Source organism: Oreochromis aureus, linkage group 4, assembly GCF_013358895.1.
Source record: "Oreochromis aureus strain Israel breed Guangdong linkage group 4, ZZ_aureus, whole genome shotgun sequence".
In the NCBI taxonomy this organism is placed as follows: Eukaryota; Metazoa; Chordata; class Actinopteri; order Cichliformes; family Cichlidae; genus Oreochromis; species Oreochromis aureus.
This window is the reverse complement of record NC_052945.1, coordinates 27,523,039-27,546,844: the sequence shown is the minus strand read 5'-3', so window position 1 is coordinate 27,546,844 and position 23,806 is coordinate 27,523,039. Positions and strand designations below refer to the sequence as shown.

Below are 23,806 nucleotides of genomic sequence, written 5' to 3'. Positions count from 1 at the left end.
AGAGTATGAAGGAGATGGGTAACAGGCCCATAGAAGGGCTGGTCCTGGTCCTTTGAGCAAGGGAAAATAGGACGACTACCACTGCTCTACAAAATGACCTACAGCTGACTAATCGTGTGCATATTTCTGACCAAATTGTGAGACAGACTATGAGGGTGGCATGAAGGCCTGACAACCTTTAGTGGGACCTGTACTCACATCTCCAACACCATGCAGGGTTTTTTCCACCCCTGTTTTTAACTTAAAAAACTTACTTCTTTGACTCTGACACATTACTTTTTAACAAGATATTCAACTCTTAAACACCCAGCACTTGTTTTCACGTCTCTAGAAAACGTCACGCTCTTGCAGACTTTATGAAACGTATCCTTACATTAGATTAAGCACAGAACTGAAAAACACAAACGTCTGCAGAAATGAAACGTACATTATGTGCTGTTGAACGTCTTTTATTGATTGCAAAAATGTGTATTTACAAAGATGACAAAAAGGCTCTACTGTACATTAAATATGAACACGTTTTTAAAAGTTAGATAATTCTTTTTATCGCAATACATACCGTCAATACAAAAAAAACTGGCTCATTGATGCAACACCTGTCATTTGCTGTGATGGTGGCACACAGTATGCCAATAATGATCAGGAGAGACTGGAGGCTTGAGAGTTCTCAGCCATGGCTTAAAACTGAGGACATCTGTGATACGGGACAACATTCATTCAACAGCCTTTAAAAGCAACCAAAGAAAGCTGAGCTGAATCTGCTTCTGTACAATCACAGATCCAGGGCTCCAATCCAGCCCCACCCCCTTAAACCTCCAAGGAATTAAACATTTTTTGCTGTCTTGTCCTGTTTTCATCCCAATAGAGCTTTTTGAATTTTATATTCTCAAACCCGACAGAACATCAGCAAGTTTCCAAGTTCAAAAGAGAAAAGAAAAAATACAGCAAATACGTTTCTTAAGTACTGTGTGCCATTTTCACAAAGTAAACATGCCTCAAAAGCTGTAATACAGAAAACTGAGATGACAGCAGCTCTTCTGACCTCTGCCATCTCAGGCAGCACACAGGGCCAATGAGAAGATTATTCATCCAAAAATTAAAAAAAAAAAAGCTGATACAGTATGAAGTCTTTATCTACAATACCACATTAAAAAAACAACAACAAAAAAAGATACTCAATAAAGCTTTCCAGTTTTCAGACCAAGTGCGCACTCATACACACTGCTTCCACTCAAAATCAACAAAAGCCAAAATTTAAAAAAAAAAAAAATTAAAAGTGCAATTTTGTACATTATATATGGCCCAGTGTAATGTAACCAGCTAATGGCTACTCTATGCTGCTCATTAGGCTAGAGAGAGAAGGTTGCCTTCAGAGCTTTCTGACCTTTATGAAGCCTGGTGACACGGTTTAAGCAGTAACAACGTCCAAAGAGGTAGCAGGTTGTACTAAACTGATGGATGAAATAAGGTTTTTCCCCAGGAGACTGGGCTTCAAAGCCAGATGTGATTTTACTGCAGATTATGTTTACTTTTTAAATATTATTTTCAGATTTTAGTCACAGTTTTATGCATTGAAAGTACTTGGTTACATAAAGGAACAAAACTACTTGGAAAAAGGTCATACTTCAGGTTTAAATACACTCTTTCACAACTATAACCACACATTAGAAAGCCTTTCTAACAGAAAGCAACGAAGGCAAACTTCTCTCCTGTGCTCTCATTGGCAGAGTGATTAAAATTTAAGGCATCAAAGTCTCCACACAGCAGGGACTGTCCAGCAAAAACAGTAACCATCCTTTCTTTCTCCTAAACAACAAACAAACAAATGAGAAAACATCTGTTCCATATCAGTCCGCACTGGTCACTATGTCTGACAGAGCTTTAGTACCAGAAGTATTCTCTCAGTGGTCCAGGCTGTTCCCCAGCTTTTGCCCCTCCTGCAGAGCAGCCATAGCCAGCTTCAAGTGCTCCTTTAGACTGTGAATCTCTCGCTCATTTCGGCCCTTCATCCCGCTCAGTTCCTCTTGCAACTCTCCGTATCGCTTACAGGCCAGCTGTTTTTCCTGTGGAGCAGAGTGACAGAAAAGCTCTCAGGCTATCTCAGTGACATCACATCCACTGTGAAGGGAAAAAAAACCCAAACATCTTTGCATGTTTTAAACTAGCTAAATTACTCATGATCTGCATTTTCTATGACCATGTTGGTGTTCACCTATAGACTGTACATCAAAGACCGCGGTGCCCTTTAGGTCTAAAACGTCAACATGTCTTCTACAGAGCATTGTGATTTATTTAGTAAATTTTGGTCCTCATTTGAGTAAAGAAAAAAAAACACCTTGGTACAAGCCGATCTGAGTAGGTACTAATGGAAAAACGGCTTTAGACCTCACTCACAAAGGCCTAGATACTGGTTGGAAACGTCTTGTTGAGGAGGAAAGATTTGTACTCCCCAGAAAACCAATCAAAGTGGTTGGTAGCTGTTGCTAGGTGAAACTGGTCACAAAGAGTGTGCTGCCAAAAACCTCACTGAGATTGTTCTGAGTGACAGCAGACTGCCGCAGTCTACAAATACTTGTGACCTAAACACGGAGCAGCAGTGAAACTAGAAGTGTGACATAAATGAGCAACACAGATTATTTGCCTTCAAACTAAAACGTGTGCTATAATAGCGATGCTATGACATTTCAAAAGGAGCTACTTTTATTGTGAAGGCGAAAAATCTCTATTTTCGATATCACTGCTGCTCAGAGAGTAGTTGGCAAGTGATGCAGATGAGTCAGCTTCTTCCATACAAACTGTAAGTGATCGCACCAATCTGCTACCAACTAAAGCAATCGCATTTTTCTTGCAGCATCGTACATCTCTTTGCGACCAATTTCACCTAGTGACATCAAGCAACCTCTACTTGTCAGGGGATAAATATTTTTCCCCAGAGACTGAAGGATGACAGAGATCGGTGAACAGTCTCTAAGCCTGTGTGACTGGAGCTTTTGAGTATTTGGCAGTTATCAAAGACACTAGAATGAGTGGCTGTTCAGTTTTTCCCAGTAAGAGCATTTCAGCCTGTTTTTCCTTAGCAACCAAATTTGTATTTGAATTACTGATGGGCCCTGCTAACCCAGCTAGCATTTGATTAAAAGCTCTACCGTCTCATCTGAACACACCTTGTTTCAAAACACCAAAAAGGCAACAGCGAAAATCCAAAACCTGGGGGTTAATGTTGAGCACAAGACACTGGGAGGTCACAATAACTACTTCCATCTTTTATTTAGAGCCTATTGGTAAAATCAAGAAAAATCTACCCCTCAAACACACACACACACACACACACACACACACACACACACACACACACACACACACACACACACACACACACACACACACACAGTACCATGTTAAGAAACTGCAGCTCATTTCTTAGACAGCTGATCTCTTTCTGCAAGTACTGTATCTCGTTGTCTTTCATCCTGAGTAGAACCTGGGGGGAAAAAACAAAAAAATAAAAAACACGTAATGTGGGAGTTTCCCTTAAATGACAAAACAGCCTGCACTGTAATTTATGTAGTTCTAGATAAGAGCCGAAACACCACTGTCATTTGCTTGAGAGGCCAAACAGTCAGGCTGAAGCATATTCTTGAATACTTCTGCAAACACTGACAGAATTACAGTAGAGTCCAACTCAAACTCTGCATTCTCCAGTTGAATTTGGAGAGGTTTGTACTGCTGACATGTTTGCTGTGACCTAAATGCATAAATCATGCTAGATAATCTGCAGCTGTTACAGTGAACTATATTCACAGAGATTTATTTTTCACCCAAGGCCAAATGTACTGACGACAGAGAAATAGATTGTAGTGGAATTTCCAGCTCGCTGGACTTTACTAAAGTAATTTTTGCAAAGTCTAACCTTTGGCAATGTTCATTGTAAGCATCCACAATTTTAACAGTACAGATATGAGAGAAAATAAGAATAAGTATCATAGGTACTCATTTGAATGCCTCATGTACTGCATCAGATTGACTACAAACAATTATCTTAATGTAGCTGAGCACAACACACCCATACAGCAGGCCATTTCTTAGGCTTGTTGACAGTTATTGTTGTTTTCTAAACTAGTGCTGCAGCTCTCAGTGCAACTTGCAGATTTTCACAACTGTTTCGAGCTGGTATTGCTTAAAAAAAACAGTCCCAGCAGATACAGAAGTGCCTGGTATGCTTTCAGTTTCAGGTATACATTAAAGAGTTGTTACCTCTAGCTCGCAGGGCATCCTGTTTTTGTTGTCCTCTGAGCCGTGATCTCTGATGGCAGACTGTATTCGTTTCATCTCCTCTGTCAAACGGGCCTTTAAGTCCTAAAGATGAAAAAATTTGGCCTTCGTGATTTCAAGTAATGACCGTTTGTTTGTAGAAATCTGCATACACATATTTAGTTTGGGGCTGTAAAGTGAATGCATCACTCTTCCCAGCTGAGTATACTGCAGCTGACCCACCTGGTTCTCTTTCCTCAGTTGCTCCATGTCTCTCTCCTTGCGGCTGATTTCCCGTTCCCTCTCTGCGTTGTTCTGTTCAGCTCTGTTTAGCTCCAGACACTTCTGAGAGTAGCGCTCAGACAGTCCGGCCAGCTCTCTCTGCGAGGCCTGAGTTTCTGCCCTGCAGCAACACAAAGAAAACTGTGTTCACGTCGGGGCTTCGGTGAACCAAACCACTGAAACAACAACTTCAATGCTGCCGTTTCACATCAAGTTTCTCTTTACTGTATTACACATCAGCAGCAGTTACACAAAACAATATATATTTAATATAAAAAATAGAGTTGGACAACCCCCTTTTTCACATTATGAATATATAACTAGAGTATAGTAGGTTTCCTTCGTGGTGCTTTTTTTTTTTTCCTTCATGACTTGAGTATTTCCTCCTGTGGTTTTAAAACCTCTTTGCTACTTATAACCAATGACCACAAAAATAAGGAAGAGCATGCAGAGTTAAAAATGCAGTGTAGGCAACATAGTTAAGCCCTAAAATGCAGGTTCCAGCTGCAGCCACTGAGACAGTCTGTGTCAAAGGCCTGCGAAGCTCACAAAAGAAAACTAATCCATGACCAAATTCTTCCGCATTCCTTAAGCGCCTGACAGGACCAAGAGGCGGCTGTGGTAATGGCCTTACTTCAACGAGTCTGCAAATTCAAACTTTTATTTAACAGAATACCCTTTTGTGGCCACGTAGCTCCCACTCAAAAGCAAAAGGACATGTTCACATAAATTACCAATGAAGGCCAAGCTAAAAGGAAGGGTGCAGTTTAGAGTTTAGGCTGCTTTCTGACCGTTTAACAAGTAAACAGGTTATGTAATCATTTCATTTGTTTTGCCATTGAAAAATAACACTTTGCTGTGTCCACAAGTATTAGTGTGACCCCTGTGCATCTTTATGTCACTGGCAAAAACTGATCTAAAGTTACGTACTGATGCAGAGCTCGCAGAGTCTGTGAGTCCACCGCGCCGCTGCTCAGCCTCTTGACTTTCTCAACTTCTCTTTCCAGCTCCTCTTTGTGTTTCTTCTTCAAAGCCTCCATCACTGAAACACAAACTCGAGTGTTACACAACGTTTTCTGTTGTAAGTGACATTATCACACCATAACTTTACTGAGAAGGGGAAAGTTATCAAGAAAGACAAAGCATGTTGAAAGCACGGTGAAAACATGTTTCACAGCCTTAAACTGCATTAAAACGGAAGGATGTATATAGGTAGACATGGCATAATACAGTAGAATTCAATTCTAATAAGAACATTCACTGTCTTTTACTACAGAAAATCATGGTCATTTATAGTAATGTCAGTAAAAGTTTAAAATAAACCTGTAAAAGTTTAGTTTAACAGCGGCTATTGTTTCAGAATTTAGCAGTTAATACGTGGCTGATGTGCTTTTTGACTGACCTCGCGCTGTGTCCTGGGCCTCCTGCAGCAGCAGCCTGTCCTTCTGGGCCTCCAGCTCCTTGACTTGGCGGTCGTGTTGCTTCTGCAGCTCTTCCAGGGCCTGCCGATGAGCACGCTCCATGGCCAACAGGCTGCGGCTGCAGGGTGCCTCGGGGCCACAGCCACCCCGCACACCCCCTCCGCCGCCTTCCCCTCCCTTCCGCTGTAGTTGCTCCACCTGCTGCCTCAGTGACGCCACCTGAGAGAAGAAAAAGGCAGAGGTAAAGCCTACTGAAAGCTGGTGGAGAAAGCTGATCAATGTGCCATTTTACTGCAACACACGTTTGAGTCATTTCTCTCCTACAGGCAGTCCAATGACACCAACGCTTACTTCCAGAGCTACCTTGGGCTTGACCTTTAACCCCATTCACTGCTGAATTTATGAAGTTGGTCTAACAGGATTTAAGTTTAAGAAAAACCATTCAACTCTCTTTATATATAAACAAAACTGTAATTCAAGATTAAATATGCTGGGATTCTCTGTGCTCATAAATCATAGTAAGGTGTGTCAGGTATAGACAGCCTTAGGATTTGGAAATGCAAACGCATTCAAAACAAAGTCCACATCACACACAGACCAAGCAGGCATGACTTTCAGCAGTATTTTTCCAGTTTACTGTCTGGGTCCTTCTCAGGCTAATCCCACACTGTCCATTTGAATCATGTGCTTCATCTTATTTAAGATGGAAAACACTGCTGAAAAGCATCCGAAAGCAGTGGAAAACGATAAGAAGTGTTTACTTCATCCATAGCGATGAAGAGTTAATTTGCATTTTATGTCATGTGCAAATTGGAAAATCATCTCCACGCACTACCTCCCTCTGCAGCGCCTCATTGGCTGTCTGGCCGGAAGCACGTGATCCCACTGACGGTAAGGAGCTCATCTCCTTTACGGGCATCTGTTCAAACTCGGCCCACTTCTTCTCAATTTCCTCCTCCATGCGTAGCTTTTGGTTTGATCCGGTGCCCTTCCTGGACAGCACAGCATCCCATTGGCTGCTCGTGTTCCTCTCCTCCTGCCTTTGGCTGTGCTCTCTCCCCTGCCCCTCTCCTGCTTCTCTCTGACTGGCAAGACGAAGGCTAGAAGAGGCGGGAACAGGGGATAGCTCGACGTAGTCAAACCTACGATGAGAAGATGGGGTGGAGGCCGGGATTTCTGACTGAGCTTCGCCATGGCGCGATGTCGGTCGACGAGAGGACAGCAAAACGCGATCGTTGGAGTTTTCCTTGTCGCTGTCGGGTAATCTAGAGAAGTTTAAAAGAAAATTAAAAAAATTATACATAATGAAAAAAGAAAACCAATAAATCGTATTTAAATAAGCACAGATTAATCAGGACTGAACATTGCTGTACAGCACGAACACTCACATGAACACAGCTGCTGGTGAGTCATTACACAAGCAGAACATTAATAATCCAAATAATTAAGCTTTGACTCATTTTGAACCATCGCAGCATAAAGTGACTTGTCAGGTTGCTGGTACATGTACAGACTCTTGTGTGGTCAACTGAAAATGTCCAAGAATGTGACGCACACAACTTTTGAATTTAGTGTAAGCGAGCACTTCAGTGCAGCCTTCTTAGATGTTGCCCTTCGAGGCAAGAGGTTGTAAGCAACACTACGAGTTTATTAAATGTTTAGCTTTTAAATAAATCTTTTTTTAAATGGTTACTATGACAAACACCTCCCACAAGTTGCTCAAGAACAAAGTAGTTTTTGAGATGTCAAAATACTTTATGTTGGACAGTGTGTGGGAGACATTTTGGCTCCTTATGGAGTTTCTTTTTAAGTCTATCTGCCTGCGATCAGGCAGAACAGTGACAAGGTTTTTATTTTTTATTTGTATATATGCAGTCCTGTGGTTTGGCCATATGTATTCCCCAGAATATCACCTCTGTTTTAACAGGTTTAACATTAAATGCCAATTATATTCTTAGTATAGCACCAGCTGCTGTAATAATAAACATATTAGTGTAGCATTATAGCAGCAAGTGTGATTCGAGAATAAGAGATTCTCTTTTTTGAAACTATCTAACTATTGTGGTTCTAAGAGCCACCCCTGTGTGTGTGTAATCATAACTACATTTTGCCATAATTACACACAAACTTATAGTTCAAAACAATATTGTCCAGACTGTATGGCATGTTTTTACCTGATAATAAACACTCTTTTTATTTTAATGTTAATGTTAACATGTCTGCTTATAATTACTGTGTGATGTCAGGAGAGCTGCTGGGCCGAATACACTTCTTTAAAACCTCTATCCAGTTCCGCCTGATCCCAGCTGTCATGGCAGACAGTATGAATACAGCCTCCCGTGTCTGAAACACAAAAGAAAGATAGGTTATGGAAACAAAACCAAAAAAGAAAAATGATGTAATAGGGTTGGGATGAGATTAAGATGATAGAGGAAAAACTGAAAGAGATATACAGAGAGAAAGGTGGAAGAGATACTGACAGAGATGTGAGACGTGATTACCGTAGTTTTCGGGTCATAAGCTGCTACTTTTTCCCCACACTGTGAACACTGCGGCTTATACTGACGTGCGGCTAATGCATATTTTTTTTCATGCGGCCAAAAACATTTTGCCTGGTCACAGTAGACTGATCAAAATGATAAGTAGTATATATACGGTATATATTTTTACTGGTTGTTAAGAGAGGTTGTAATGTTGTTTGTGCTCTGTTCCATAAAAAAACCATAAGCAACATAATTTGTGTCTTACGGATACGGACGTATACTGAAAGGTAGCCGTGTTACAGGCGCTGTTCAAGGAAAAAAAGCATTTGCAGTATGTATTTTTGTATGTTACCATAACGTTTATGTTACCTTACGAATTAAATTAAACGTTAAAAATCCTCACGTGTAATATTTCTGTGTAAATATCTCATATTACAAGTGAAACGCATACGGCTTAAAATTCGGTGCGGCCTGTACAAGTACAAAATTGATCTGTACAAGTACAAAATTGATTTTCTTTCTACAATTAGAGCATGCGGCTTTTAATCAGGTGCGCTCTGTAGTCCGGGATTTACGGTAGTAAGAAAACACAGCAGGAACTGTTGAGCGGGTATGGAACTGATAAGGAAGATGAGAATGGGTGGATATAAAGATGAAAAACAGTCACAGTCTACATAAGGTGCCAAAAATAGTCACCTGTATCTGAAACCCATAGTTCTTCTCCACATCAAACTCTGACACATTGACACAGGATTTTAGGTCAATCTCTCCATCCAAGTCATCTTTCTGTACATAAACCACAGGAACACAGTTTGCATACCTCTCTTACAATTTCATATTCTCATTAAAAAAAACACAAAAAACAAACTAGACTGCGTATAAAAGATGGACATAATCACTATAATGTCATGCACTGGTTAACCAAGTCCACTTTTAGGCCTCAAGCTAAGCGTTTTCACAGCCTTACAGGGGTGGAACAGACTGAAAAACCACGGCCCACCCATATGGCAGTGACATGCTGACCATATGGGGGGTTCACATGCTTCACTTTTTGAGTCTAATGAAACCATATTTTAGAAAGAGGACATTATACTGTATTTAATAACACTTAAAACAAGTGAGTAGGACAATTAACCCTTTAGAAAACCATTTAATGAGGTTATAAATCAAGGGAGCAGTAGTGTCATTTCTATAGATTTCCATTTCCAGCCATATGAGTCGCCCAACTGCTGCAGAATGCAAGATTAAAGCAATTTTAACATTAGCTTTTCTTTTCTGACCAATAAGCTTTGTCCATCTTTTATACAGTCTACATAAATAATGCAAGTTTGCTTCAATACAGCCACAAAAATGTAACTAAACAGACATAAAAAAAATATGAAATAATTTAAAAAATATATTTATACCTCCTCTGCAGTGGAGTCCCTGTAATACTTGAGTCCTGCATCAGTCAGAACAAACCAATGCTTCTTCCACTAAAGAAACAAAGACTGAATTACTGGGAGCAGCAACTCTAAAAGGCCAAATATGCAGGAAAGTAAAAAAGAAAATTTTCAGTCCTCTATGCAGTCCTGTTGAAAACTAAGTACTTCCTATTCGATAGCTTGTAGAACCACCTTTAGCAGCAACAATTCAAATCATTTTTTGTTTCACTTTAACAGTCTCTTACGTCTTTGTGGAGGAATTTGGCCCACTCTTCTTTACAACATTGCTTCCGTGCACTGAGGTTTGTGCACATTTTTTTATGCATACTTTCTGAAGGTCCTGGCTGAGCTCTAAACATGGTTGGACAATATCAGCATCTTGACGCCTTCTTTTTCAGCCACTCTGCAGTACATTTGCTGCTGTGCTTGGGATCATTGTCCTGTTGCACGACCCAATTACATCCAAGCTTTAGCTGTCAGACAGGTGGTCTCGTAAGTGACTGTAGAATACTTTGGTATACAGAAGAGTTCATGATTGACACAGGTGGCCAGGTCCTGTGGCTGTAAAACATGACCAAATCATCACACCTCCGCCATCGTGCTTAACAGTTGGTCTGAGGTGTTTGCGCTGATGCGCTGTGTTTGGTTTTCTTCAAACATGTCAGTGTACATTAGGCCTAAACATCTCCACTTTGGTCCCAACTGTCCAAAGGACATTGCGCCAGAAGTCTTGTAGTTTGTTCAGATCCAACTTTGTAAACCTACGCTGTGCTCCCACAACACCACAATTTTCCCACCTTTGGAAAAATTACAGTATAATTTTAAAAGACACCTGTATGGCTCTAGAGCAGAAAACTACCAAAACCTCTATTTTTAGATACACTCACACTTGCTGATGATCAATGAATCAAGGCAAACATTTGAATGGAAGCAATTAGGGTGTACTTAGTTTTTCACATGACTGCATATTCCTTTGAAAAATCTTTTTTCACATGACTTGAAAACACAACAACATAACACGCCATCTAAGACTGTATCAGAATCATTATTATGTTCTATTTTTTAGAGCGAGTCTGGTCTGAAAAAGCGGAGACAAACATGAGGGGAACAGGAAGCCTGCATGTGTGAAGCGAGAAGCTCTCTCACCCACCCAAGCGTTTCATTCAAACAGAGGACACACCTGTTATGCCTCAAGCCACCAAGCTATTAACATGATAACAAAGATAATCTGCTGCTATCGCCTTACAAACAGCCTCTCTCATTAGGAACGAGTGATGCTGGGAAGAGGCTAGGAAAGGAGAAGGAGTGAGAGGAGGATATGACTTGGCTGCACTTTACCTCCCCCCTCTCGTCCAGTTTTGACATCCATCCCTTTTTGAAGTTCAGGAGGTCGGGCTGTGAAGCAGAACAAAGTCAAAGTCGCCAAAGAAAATGCAACAAAAGTTCAACGCTTTTTAACGAAGGAAGAAAAAGTGAAAGTGAACAGAAACAGAAAGAAAGAACTAGGCTGGACAAACCACACAACCCCATATTAAAGAGCGGGTAGCGTAGTAATATTACAACAATATTTATATTATGAGCAGCAACTACATCACTACAGCTTTGTGTTATCACTGTACATAAAGACCAGAGACTCCTGACTTATTTTGCCACAGAGGCCATAATTTGGTTTCCAGTGTGAAGAAGTGATAGGCCAAGTCAGTTAAAGCACTGTTTATATTATATTACATATATTACATCCTCTACTGCTTTACATTTAACAAGATGGTAAAACAGACAGTATTGAGCTCACTCAACAATCTATATACATCAACAGCAATGTGTTTATGTAACAGGGTGCTGCTGTATTGCACTGCAGCAGGTCTGCTTTAGCTTCAAACACGATGACAGGAAGAGGAAAACATGCGCTAGGTACCTCAAGACGAGGTGATCCCAGATTAGAAGATTAGCCAGCAGCTTCTTTTTTTTTCCTTTTTCCAAGCAATACATTCCTCACTTGGCTTATCTCTCATTCACCAACAAGTACATTCCTCGCTTTTAAATCTCTCTGCATTTGTCAGCTCATCTCCAACTGGCATCTCGCTCCCCACGACTTTCCACTCTTTGTTAGGATACTTTGTTCTTCTCCCATCTGTTTGCAAGTCTGTACGCTTAATATAATTTCTCTCGTCTGTCCTGTCATCTTTAACTACTCCTTTTCTGTATTTATGTTCCATTATGTACTTGCATTCTTGCAAGCCATGGTACCGCCCACTTTCTCTCTGTTTGAGCCAGTTAATATATGCCACTGATCTCCTTTAATCTAACAATGATACAGTCTGATGACTCCCAACAAGAGAGTATAACAGGAATAATGTAGGGAGAAACCCCAGGTTAACACGACTTTGATGTATTTGATAGATCCAACTCTGTTTCCTTTTATTCTTAATGAAATTATGTTGAGCTCTTCAACTGAGAAGCATTGTTGGGTGTAGACACACACACAGTCAAGCATCATATTTAGACCTTTGTTCACTGAGCTCTTTTAATGTATTTAACTTTTTTTCCCAGACTTATTTTTTTCCCCACAGAGAGCCTTTTGTTTTTTTAAATTCTGTTCCTCATTTAGGTGTAATTGTACCTTACTGTGCTATTTTCTCCTGTCACATTCTGTTTATTTTATTGAGCTACTGTATTTAAGCTCTGTTGTTATGGGTTGTGTTTAAGAAAAACAATCACACTCAGAAATAAACATGGCTTTAAATCCACAATGAACACTGATTGTATGCCTTGAAAAAACAAAAAAAGACAAGTCTAAAATACAACAGAAAGTTATCTGTCAAACCTAATTATAAATTATTCACATCATGTCAAAACATGCCCATGAGCAGAAACAGGAAGCAGATGGCTGACGTAGAAAAACGGGCACCTGTTAAGTAGTAAACCCTCATACTATCAGAGCCGTGACCTTGCTTGAAAAGGTCATAAACTGAAGAAGGGAAAACAGTCAACTGGACAGACAACATCACTTCTTTTCAACTCCAGTTTCCTGTCACTATAAAGACGTATTGTCTGGTGAGCTTTGTCCTTAAGGTTAAACAGGTTTCACCTTTTTTTCTTATTGTGAATGAGAGTGTCCCGGTAGTACACTCATTGTAAGGCCAACTCCTAAATTACTATTGTTTGGACAGCCAGTACCTCTAGGTTATCTTATTAAAAAACACCTGCCAGCTTTGCCTGGCAGTGTCTGCCTGTTTGCAACCAGAGGACATGTGTCACAGCTGGCTATAAAAAAAAAAAAAAAAAAAATGGCACACACAGTTCAAGCTACAGGCTAGTGCCAGTTACTGTAAACAGTAGCAGTAGAGTAAAACGGGAGGAAACTACACCACGCTTTGAAACCAGTGTCAAGTATTAAGTTTCGACAGCAGTTACTTTACTTGTTTTTCTCCATACGTTAACAGGAAACCACAAACAACACTAAACGAATAAAAGTCACTTTTAAGCTAGCGGTAACTTCATGTACACACCCCTCGAAGTCAAACAAACGCTCACCACATTAAAACTAGCTAGCTTTGTAAAGCTAATATGCGTTAACATCTATGATAAACTGGCTAAACACTTTAACCCAACCGAGCCGTGTGATCGGCTAGCCGAGAGGCTTCGTTTGAAAAGTAATGAGGTTCAGGAAGACGTGACAAGCAGGAAAAACAAAGTGTTTTCAAAGTACAGTCGTACACTGAAGGAGGGTGCCGCTTACCGTCATGATAACAGGATCCGGGCAGGGTGAGATAAAGACAAAAGTACTGTTACCGCAAGCAAGCTTAATTAGCTATTTAAAAAAAATACCTTACTTTATCGCAGGAAAAGTTAAGATAAAACCCCGCCATTCATACCCATGTTAACCCAATCAAGCGAACCGCCAGCGTCCTGAGCACGTACCCCGCCTCGTTAAGGGGAGAGTGCGTCCATGTCGCTGTACGCGGACGAGCTTTTCGCGATTAAAAAACAACAGCAAAAACTATTTTTCAACTTTGTGACAACTGGAGCAGAGCTAATGTTGCGCTTCTGCCTCTGCTGCCTGTTTGCTCGCTGCTCTCTCTCTCTGTCTGCCACTTCCTGGGCGGGTCCGCGAAGATCTGTTCAGAAAACAAGCGTACCACCTCCTTCGCCCCACCACCCCCAAAAAAGTGCCTGGCTATGAAAACGGGGTCCGGGGAGCTCCTGCGAGGGAGAAAGTGGGGATACATCTAAGTCTTCCTGGAATCTCCCATGGGAAATTTTACCCTCCTTATTGACTGAAGCCACACAGGTATTCCCAACAAGATAAGATATGGAGGGCGAAAAAAGTCTATCAATGTAAAGTCCTAGTCTGCAAATACAAAATCCTGACATTCCCTCGCATAGACAAGCGTTCTCTTCTAAACTCTCAAAAAAGACTTGTCACATTTTCCCGTCTGAAAATCTCTTGCACATAAAGTGGCACCCCCCACCCTCCTCTACCAAAAGCCTCTCTTGTAGCTATTGGTTTCAGTTCAGGAATTTCAACACATGCCCCAGCAGACCACAATTGACAGAGCTCAGTCAGTGTTGTGAAATGACTGCAGGGTGTAGGTAAAACCGATAGACACGCGACTGTCAGCTGTTAAAAGGAGAATTTAAAGAGTGTAGGAACAGACACACCAGCAACCTTAACCTTAAGGTGCTGAGCACATAAAAAGCTTTTGCAGTTACAAACAGGAGCTGTGCAAACACTGGTAAATATGTGACAAAAAGGGATATTTAAATAGGCGGGACGCCAGTAAAATTAAAACAGCAGTTTTATTACGGTGAATCACAAAATACATGTGGCATATGCAAGGCGTGCAAGTAAGCAAGACTAAATATTTTTGCTGTGTAAACATACCTGCATTTGTTCTGATCTGTGATGATAACCTTTCCAAGAACTGCCCTCATCCGCTGTGGGACTACCCGATCTCTGGAAAAGAACAGCTTGTAGTTATTAACCAAATCAATACGGGACTGAGCAAACATGTCCCATCTATAGAGGTGTTTTGTTTCTTAAACCTGATGTGTGGTATGTGGTAGATGAAGTTAGGCATTAACATATTAAGTAATATAATATATTAATAATATAATATAACAATAAATGCCATTGCAATGTTTTATCAGTTCCTACACCCTTCTATACCATTTGCACTCTGTGTTCCCAGTCTGCCCAACTGCTTACTTTCAGATACCTAAATCAAAAAGCTAAAAAAAAATACGTGGGTTTCTTACATCCTTTAATTAACTGGCATGGGCCTGAGCCAGCCTACCTGTAATGAGGTGGAGGAGTGAGCTCGAGATAGATACCCAGTGCCACCACTGTGCCATTCTCTCTCAGTGTCTCCTGTATCTTCCCACTCTCTGGAGGGAAGCTTGCTCAAGGAGTGGCTGAAACAGCAGAGATATGTTAGTGTCTCTAATTAATCCAGTCGAATGGAGTAGAAGAAGCAAAGCTGGCAAGAGAAAATACATCTTCCAAGAAAATGTTGGCGAGTAATCATACCACTCAACAAATGCTCAGTTTGACATATGCAGGTGTAACATGAGCCTGACCTGGCTGGCTTGAAGAGCTCCTGTCTTCGGACAGACTGCTGGTTCTGCAGCCTCCCCGTGTGGCTCGAGGCCTCGCTGTGATGGGTCATTTTGACCTTCGGTACATCAGCCATCATGGCATACGCCTCCCTGTTCCGCCCTGTAGATCCCACAGAGAGCCGGCCCGACTCAGATGACTCCATGGAGCTTTGCGAGGAGGTGTGCCTCTGCATTTGAATGTGAAGTGAAGGGCTCTCAGGATGACGGGAGGTCCTCTTGTCATTAGGAGAAGGGCAGCGGTCTTCACGGATGTTTCTACCGACACTGGATCTGTTGCTGCCTGGGCTCCTTGGTCGTTCCAAGGTGACAGCAGTGGATCTGTTGCCACCTCCACCATGTCTAGAGGGTGAAGCAGCCCGAGATAACGAGGAGCTGCGGAGGGAATGCGTTGAGTCTCGCCATGAGCGTGGTGATCGATCAGAGTTGGATTTTGTGTCAGCGTGGGTGTTTTTTCTCTGAAAGAAATGACCAGAGTCTCCATTAATGGCACTTCTGAGGACTGAGTACCCCGGTGGGTGACTGCTGTCTTTTCTAGAGGGGGAGGAGTTGCGGCTGTTTTGATTCCTGCTGTTGAAGGAGCTGCTAGTTTCTGGTTTGTGTGCCAAACGTTGGTCAGAAGCATCAAAAGTTCTCCTTAAAGATGACGAGCTGTATCTATCATGACTTCTGACTGAGCTGTTAAATTCAGACTTGTGCAGCAAAGGCTGAGTAGGAGTCTCGTAGCTTTTCCTCAAAGGGGGAGAGTTATGACTTTCACGACTACGGCCATGTAATGAGCCACCGGTGTCTGTTTTCTTCAGCTGATACCTGCTGGGGTTGTCATAACCCCTCCTTCCAGGAGAGGAAGAACGGCTGTCCCGACCTCGACTGCTCCTGGCAGGGCTTGATTCAGTCTTACGCAGTATGGAATGACTTGGTGTATCTTGACCTCTTTTCGATGGAGACGGATGGATGGGGACTTCTTGTTCTTGATCTTTCAGCCCATTTCTAACAGATGGGTTACGCAACAGAGCCTGGCTCTCAATATCATAACCTTCTCTTATGGGGGACCCACAGCGTCCGTGGTGACTGCGCCCATTTAGAGACATAACGGACTCAGATTTATGAAGTAGTGATTGGCTAGATGAACTGTAGGTCCTCCTTGGCGCTGAGGAGCTGCGACTGTCAGAAGTCCTTCTTGATGGAGACGAAGTACGACTGTTATACACACGTCCACGTGATAAACTAGTGCTGGTTTCAGTTTTGTGAGGAGGCATTTGGCTTGAACTGTTAAAGTCCTTCCTCTGCGGAGATGAGCTCCTGGAGTCGCCACCCCGACCACTTAAAGAGCCATTCGCTTCCGTCTTTCGCAAGGTACTCCTAAAATCAGAAATCATGCTGGATTGGGATTTGACTGAACTGGCAAACGATTTGAAGTTTCTTGGCAGGGTTCCCGACTCAATACGTCGCCCATGTGCGCCTTGCAAGGAGCTTCTGGACCCCGGCTCCCTCCCTGGAGACCTCCCTCCACCGTCAAAGTCAGTCCTGCTGAGGGTAGCGATGGATTCGCTGCGTCGGAATGTCGAGTTTCCACGCGAGGGAGAAGACGAGCGAGACTGCAGAGCCGAGCTTTGCCTCGGGGAGTTGTACGACCCCGACTGCTGATAGGAAGAGACGGGAGAAGAAGGGCTTACACGGCCGTATGAACTGCCGAAACCCTTTCGTCTGCTAGAAGCCAGCGACTCCGCTATTTTAAAGGGAGTAGGGCTCGGGGAGCGAGGGCCGACTTGTGCCTCGACCTCAACTGCAATTTCATATGGGTCAGGAGGAGGGATTTCCACATCCACGTCCTCATCCACAGCCTCTGGTATCGGCCTTTGAGAAGCCACACCAAGATTAGGATTTCTGAAGGGAACGATGTCTTTGGGCTCGACGTTCCTGTTGCTGAAGATGGGATGGCCTCGCTCGAAGTGGCGGAATGGAGCCGGTGGGCTGCTGTCATGGAGCGAACGGGCACCTGCTGCCCTCCCCAGCGAGAAATAGCCACTTTCGCGCTTCTCTCGGTCTTCTTTCAACCCTGGAAGAGAAGAAAAATATTTTTTAAAATAGGACGAAATAGACAGAAGCAGAGGTAACAGAAATAAGAGAAGCAAAGGTCAAAGTTCAACCTCTGAGCAACTACCAGAGGTTTCCTGACACAAACTGAGCTATATTGTATTACTGATAATTGCTCTTGGACACTTCACCTGATGACAGCAAATAGTATTGCCAAGTAAAGAACACCTCTGGCTGTAACTGGATATAGATTGGTCAATTGCAGCAAGTCACAAGTTTACTAAAGACTCAGTCGACCGCTGTACGGAGTATTTGGAAATATCTTTGGTGATTCTGCTACATCTGTTTTTCTCTTTCCTATAATTTTGCTTTGGTTTATGAGTCTAATGTGCTAAGAAATTGATTCAGCAACACACAACGTCAGCCTACAAGTACCCGAATGTCTACTGAAGATGTCTCTGCTCCGAGAGTCATCCGTCCAAGCCCTTGGGTTGGGCCGGTGGGGCGGCGGGTCAAGCCGGGTCATATCGAGTTTGATCAGGCGGCGACGGATCGGTGGGTATTCGTCCTCTGCACTGGCCGAGCCACTGAACTCCTGGTAGTCGCTCTGCTCACGGCAGCTACGTGGAAGAGGAGATGGAAGAAGAATGACGAGAGCAGAGATGAACGAGGTGAGAGATAGGGAGTGGGGAGAGATAGGCAAGAGAAGACGTCAGAGAAAAGGAGAAAATTTGAGGTCAGACACCATGGAGAATGCAGCAAGATCACTACAAACTACAGTACTTTTGAAATCTAACTCCACAAACTCTCACACTACACTTTAGAGTCATTGAATTGCCATTGCAGCCCTTTTTATCATCATGATGTCATGTTCTTACCTGTCTGTGCTGTCGTCGTCAGCCTCGCAGATATAAAGCTCGCAGTCGGGGCTCAGGATGCACAAAGAGGGCTCCCCATAACCCAGACGACCTCCATTGACATCGCAGTAGCTGCTCACCACTGACAGACCATCAGAATCCTCCTGATAGGATGAGAGAGAAAGACACGGGCCAATCACAATTTCGCGGCAAACTCCATCCCTCTATCTCTCCAAGTCACAAAAAGAGGAGAGGAAGTGATGCGTCTCCACTGGCACGTGAAGGTTCACTGAAAGTACACATCAGAGTGCATACATGACAAACCCTCTTCGTCTGGCTCCGGCTCCTAGAACAGCAGTTTTGATAATAGCGTCTGTCCCCTCTGTCCTCCCTGACAGACGCTCACATGTGCTGCCGTTCGATTAGGGTTACACCTCTGTAACCTGACCTGGCTCGTGGCTTTCCTCATTAATATTTCATCACTTTTTTTAAAAACTCGTCCTCTCCATAAACTTTGCCGTCTCAAGGAATGATTGAAAACTGTCTGCAAATGCCAGAAAATGACAATCCCCAACACCTTCCAGGAATCTACAGGTAATATTCTACGGGATCTAAAAGAGACACAATCGAGTGTAAAATATGCACATAAACAGATGATTGCAGACGTTTCATAGAGGCATATCGAACAGAAGCTGGGGCACAGGTTTCTGCCGTTTCGAAACTGTCCAGAAACATGCCCATCCTCTCTGAACGCTGCACCCCCGTCTAATATTACAAGTCATTCCCAAGAGGGCAGTAAATGATCCAGCTTCGTTCATTTTTAATAGAAGCCACTACTGCTACCCTGCTCCACGCCATTGGCTCTTATTCTCCGTCTCTGATCTCTCTTTCATTTACTCACAAGCAGTAAAGTTTCAGACATGATCGCATTTACTTTGTTTACATGTAAAGTTGAATGGGAATTTCTTAATTGGTCCTTTCTTTAACCACAGAATCGAACTCTAGGGTTAAGTCAGGTGTACTTAAGTTTAAGAGTAATCAGTAGATTATTAAATTACAGTTAAAGCAGTACAGCAGTGCCTTATTGATTCCTGCACCAGAACATCTGACCTCAGTGCCGCACTGCCTTACTGCTTAGACCTGTGACCTCTAACGCTCTCATCTTCCTGCTGCTCTTCACGTCCAGCTAATCCCATCACTCAGCACACATTGAGTTCTCATTATCTCTTCCTGGTTACCTTGCTGCTGTTGCTGCTGCTGTGCACATCACCCTCCTGCTTGTCTCACCTTGCTGCTGGTGTCTCTTTCCTCCGCTTGGGAAGAAATCGGCGTTAACGCTTCTCCCTTTCTTGACCCAATCCCGGTTTTAGCCCCGGCTCCGGACTCGGCAGCGGATATCTGGTGTTGCGTGACCTCAGTGCTCTCCCCCGCACCGGCGTGCAGGTGCCTCTGGCGCAGGCAGTCGTGGCAGCGGGAGGGGTCGAAGATATTGGGCTGGAACTTGGGGCAGATGGGCTCATCGCCGGAGAGGGCCATGGTGAACGCGTAGGGAGAACCTGGATGTTCATTGCCTCCCACAGAGAAAACTGGGAAACAGCAGCAGGAAATATGCAGAAATATATGTAACACTTTCAATGAGGAAGACTTATTAAAAAAAGACTTTCAAACTACAGAAGTGTTTCTGCACTTTGAATCTAATTTGGTAACATACAGAGCAAGCATGAGCCACTAATGCGTGATTGTGACACATTACTGTAAGGTGGTGTAAGCACAGAGCAGCTGCAAACAGTGCATACTAAAAAAAGGGGGTTTTGTTTCAGGACGTGAGAACTGTTAAGATCACTGATAACTAACCGCACTGGCAGCTGATGAAATACAGTCCAGTCAGAGCAGTTCCACACTACTACACACCACAAGACACATGCACTGTAACCAAGCAACTTCTACAAGCACCAGCGCCTCTGGTAATAGTCAACATGTCAATTAAGCCTTTAATAGTGTAAAAATGAGGATGGTAGAAATATTAAAAAAAAACCGGTTTTTATTATGAAAAAGATTTAAAATTACCTGACAAGAGGGGCTCCAGCCTTCAGCGTGTCATCATTAAGGATGAACTGCCCATCAGACCCCCATCAGGCACATGCCTCCTCTTCCCCATGCTCTCTGTCCTCCCGGGTTGCCAGACACTTAAATCAATCTGATTGGCTGCTCCAACAATGAGTGAAACTGCAGCATCTGCGCCGTCCATGGCGGCTCTTAGCTGACGCGGCTGAGACCCTGAAGCGCACACAAACCCCAGGACCAAGATGGAGCCAGTGGCTTATTGGTTCCCCTATTGAGCAGCTGTATTAAATATCATGGGCTTTAGAAAGCGAAATGAAACGCTCATGCTAGAGACAGCTGGCACACGCTGGCTCAGGTTAACGTAAATAAATAAACACCGGCAAGGCGGGGGTGTTTAACATACATTAAAGCCGCTGGCTGTTGGCGTTCTACATGAAACTGCTTGGTTCTCCTTTAGATCACACAAACACAGGTGATACTCAGCTAGGAGGAAATACAGAGCTAAGGGTTGGTTTCCTGATGTTCTCCAGAGGATGTTGACAACACCATCAGGTTTCCTATTAAACAATAGAGCACAGTGGGACAAAATTCCTCACAGGGCGCGCTGACATAATGTGACATATGACTGCAACATGAGATCATCAGAAATGATTCAAATTTACTTTAATCAAATTTGAGGTAAATACAGCACACTCAGTACACAATTAACAAATAACTATAATGGGAAGAAACAAAAAATGTTGGAAAATGTACAAAACTGAGCACAAGATTTCACAGGGCAGGTAACTCCAACATCATCTTTATGCGTAAACGTATTCTGTTGGACGCGTGAGCATAAACACAACCAAGTCCAGTTTGTTGAGCTGGCCTAACAAGAGCATAAGTCCACTGTCAGGAGTTTCTTTCTCCCTTCATGCACTCCTTCAGTCCTGATGATGCGCTTTCTTCCCGGTCTGTCTACGTCTCTGACGCTTGCTGGTCCTGCCGCTTTTGTTTCTACCCTCTGTGACACCAGGTCTCCTCTCTGTCAGACGCCCCCGTCCGCCTCGGCCTTCCTGCTTCCCTTTCCTCTTCCGCTTGCTGGTGTAAGTGCTGAGCTGCGTTGTAAGGGAGCGGATCCTGGAGTGATGAAAGAGCGAGAGAGAAAAATAAATAAACCAATCAGCTGGAGTTAAAGGGGCCAGGTAAGGTAGCTGTGTGTACTCTGGAGGTGGAGGAATACAATGCAGCATAGTATTAAGATATTTCACGTGTAGATATTGTATTGATACAGGGACACCAAATATCAACGTTTTATTAAATACATTATACTCTAGGACGAACAACTCATCTCATCCACCAGCATCATCCTGAGATTACATTAGCTGAGCAAATGAAATCAGCTCAAACGAAAAACCGTCCAACACTGGACACAAATTCCAACGTTTTAATCTTAAAAGCAGGACACAACTGATCACAAGCTGCTCTCAATTAGAGACGTGATTAACAAACTGCTTACTTTTTGTTAAGTATTGGATTCCCAGCTTTTTTTGGCATTCCAACCATTTTCTCTTCCTCTTTCTCCCCCTCAACCTCATCGTCACGCTCCTCATCAGCCTTCAAAACAAGCATACTCAGTGTTAATGCAGTATTATTACCTTCAGACTTAGAAGAACACACACATATAGCCTATTCAGATGATTACAGACCTTAATATTTACCTGGTTTGCTGCAGCTTCGAGAAGGCGAGCTCCTGTGAGGTCAAGATCACTGATGGTTGTCACAGTTACTGTGTGGTTGGGGTGATCGTACTGCACAGACTCTGTTGTGCTGGTTATCGCATCTTCCAGATCGTCTTCGGCATCCTCTGAAATACAGGATCACATAAAGGACAATGAAGCTACATGCACAGATTATGAGACATCAATAAAATAACCAGAGCCCAAGTTTTCCTGTAAACTCACCAAGAGCTTCTGTCCTCTCCTTCAGCATCTTTATGTATTCCTTGTGTCTCTGTGAGGAGACAAACACATTTAATACCATTGCCTCTGTCCTCAATATGCTCAGGCATTTAGCAAAAACAGGCTTTAAATCGGGGCTCTTTTCCATGAGGACTCACTTCTTCTCTGACTCTTATCTGCTCTTCCTTGATTTTCTTTCGAATTTCTTCCACTGCCGCTTTCCTCCTCTCCACCTTCCGCTTGTGAAAGCCGGTAAGATATTCCCTGAGAGAGAGGAGCAGAAGTCCAAAATTAAGTTATTAAGTCAGACTTAGAAAATTGTAATTAATTCAGAGGAACCTTTATAACTCAAACTGAAAGACTGGCTACAGTTGATTTATGAGGTTTACATGACCTAACAAACACTTTAGTCAAATAATAACATTTCTAGAAATTAACAATATTTATAAATGCAGGTATATGATAGTTATGATAAGGTATATGATAGTTTGAACACCATCAGCATGTTTAAATATGACGAGGAGAGTGGGAAGATGGGAAAGCCTCCACTTATTTAGTTAAAATCTTACACAAATTACACGCATTTATTTCCAACAAGCTTCCCAAATAAAAACATTTACTAAAAGCTGGTTCTAGTCTATGCTAATCAGCGCTAGTGCTAGGATGCTAGCTAACATGTTGAAACACTGTTTTCAGCGACGCGCTTTCAAACTTACTGTCTGTTTTTCTCGTCAAACGTTACGATGCATTTGTTCTCCCTCTTCTTCGATCCTGGCTTGAACTTAGCCTTTTTGGACCCTTTGTTTTTAAAGTTTTTCATGTTGTGCACGTGAGTTCGCTAAGTTACTATACCGCACGTCTCTTATTTTTGTCCGGGGGGGAACACATACCACATGCCCTCTACAGTTCCAACCGTTTGACAGCGGTATTTTAGTTTTTTTTTTTAAATTACATACACACTAGAAATATAAAATAAAATAAAATAAAATAAAATAAAATAAAATAAAATAAAATAAAATAAGCGTGGTGCCACCTTTCGCCCTATAAAGATAGATGGGATAACCTCCAGCCCCCCACGACCCTGAATAGATAAACGGAAGAAAATTAATGGATGGAATCAATCAATCAATAAACTTGTTAACAAACATTGCTTACCGGTTATATCAGTACAGTAGGAAATAATCTTTGGCGTATTAACTATAAACACATCACAGAAGGTGTACAGATGTAATTCTCGCCCCAGAAGTGTTTTTTGGTCTTGATGTGGAATATTCTTGTCATATCCGTGGATTAAAATCATCACCAGTGTGTATTTTGTTTAATTACAGAAAGACGAGAGATTTTCTTTCTTTTGATCAATTTTATTTTCAGGGAAAATCCTCATTGAGAAGAGATGAGTGGATTCCAAAGCAAACCCAAAACTGCACCAAC

General features: G+C 42.6%; 2 protein-coding genes across 2 annotated transcripts; both read right to left on the bottom strand.

Moving 5' to 3' along the window:
- Positions 1-433: 433 nt before the first annotated feature.
- triobpb (TRIO and F-actin binding protein b) lies at positions 434-14,251 on the bottom strand. The gene is made up of 12 exons (XM_031728697.2): positions 13,601-14,251; positions 11,200-11,256; positions 9,844-9,912; positions 9,134-9,223; positions 8,188-8,297; positions 6,790-7,219; positions 5,936-6,173; positions 5,464-5,575; positions 4,495-4,654; positions 4,255-4,356; positions 3,395-3,481; positions 434-2,063 (listed from the first exon to the last, which is right to left on the bottom strand). The coding sequence occupies exons 1-12, from the start codon at positions 13,604-13,606 to the stop codon at positions 1,902-1,904; spliced, it is 1,623 nt and encodes a 540-aa protein (XP_031584557.2). The 5' UTR covers positions 13,607-14,251; the 3' UTR covers positions 434-1,901.
- A 6,830-nt stretch (positions 14,252-21,081) lies between these two features.
- On the bottom strand, positions 21,082-23,291 carry nol12 (nucleolar protein 12). The gene is made up of 6 exons (XM_031728683.2): positions 23,092-23,291; positions 22,534-22,639; positions 22,379-22,427; positions 22,136-22,281; positions 21,934-22,031; positions 21,082-21,554 (listed from the first exon to the last, which is right to left on the bottom strand). The coding sequence occupies exons 1-6, from the start codon at positions 23,193-23,195 to the stop codon at positions 21,359-21,361; spliced, it is 699 nt and encodes a 232-aa protein (XP_031584543.1). The 5' UTR covers positions 23,196-23,291; the 3' UTR covers positions 21,082-21,358.
- Between the last annotated feature and the right edge of the window lie 515 nt (positions 23,292-23,806).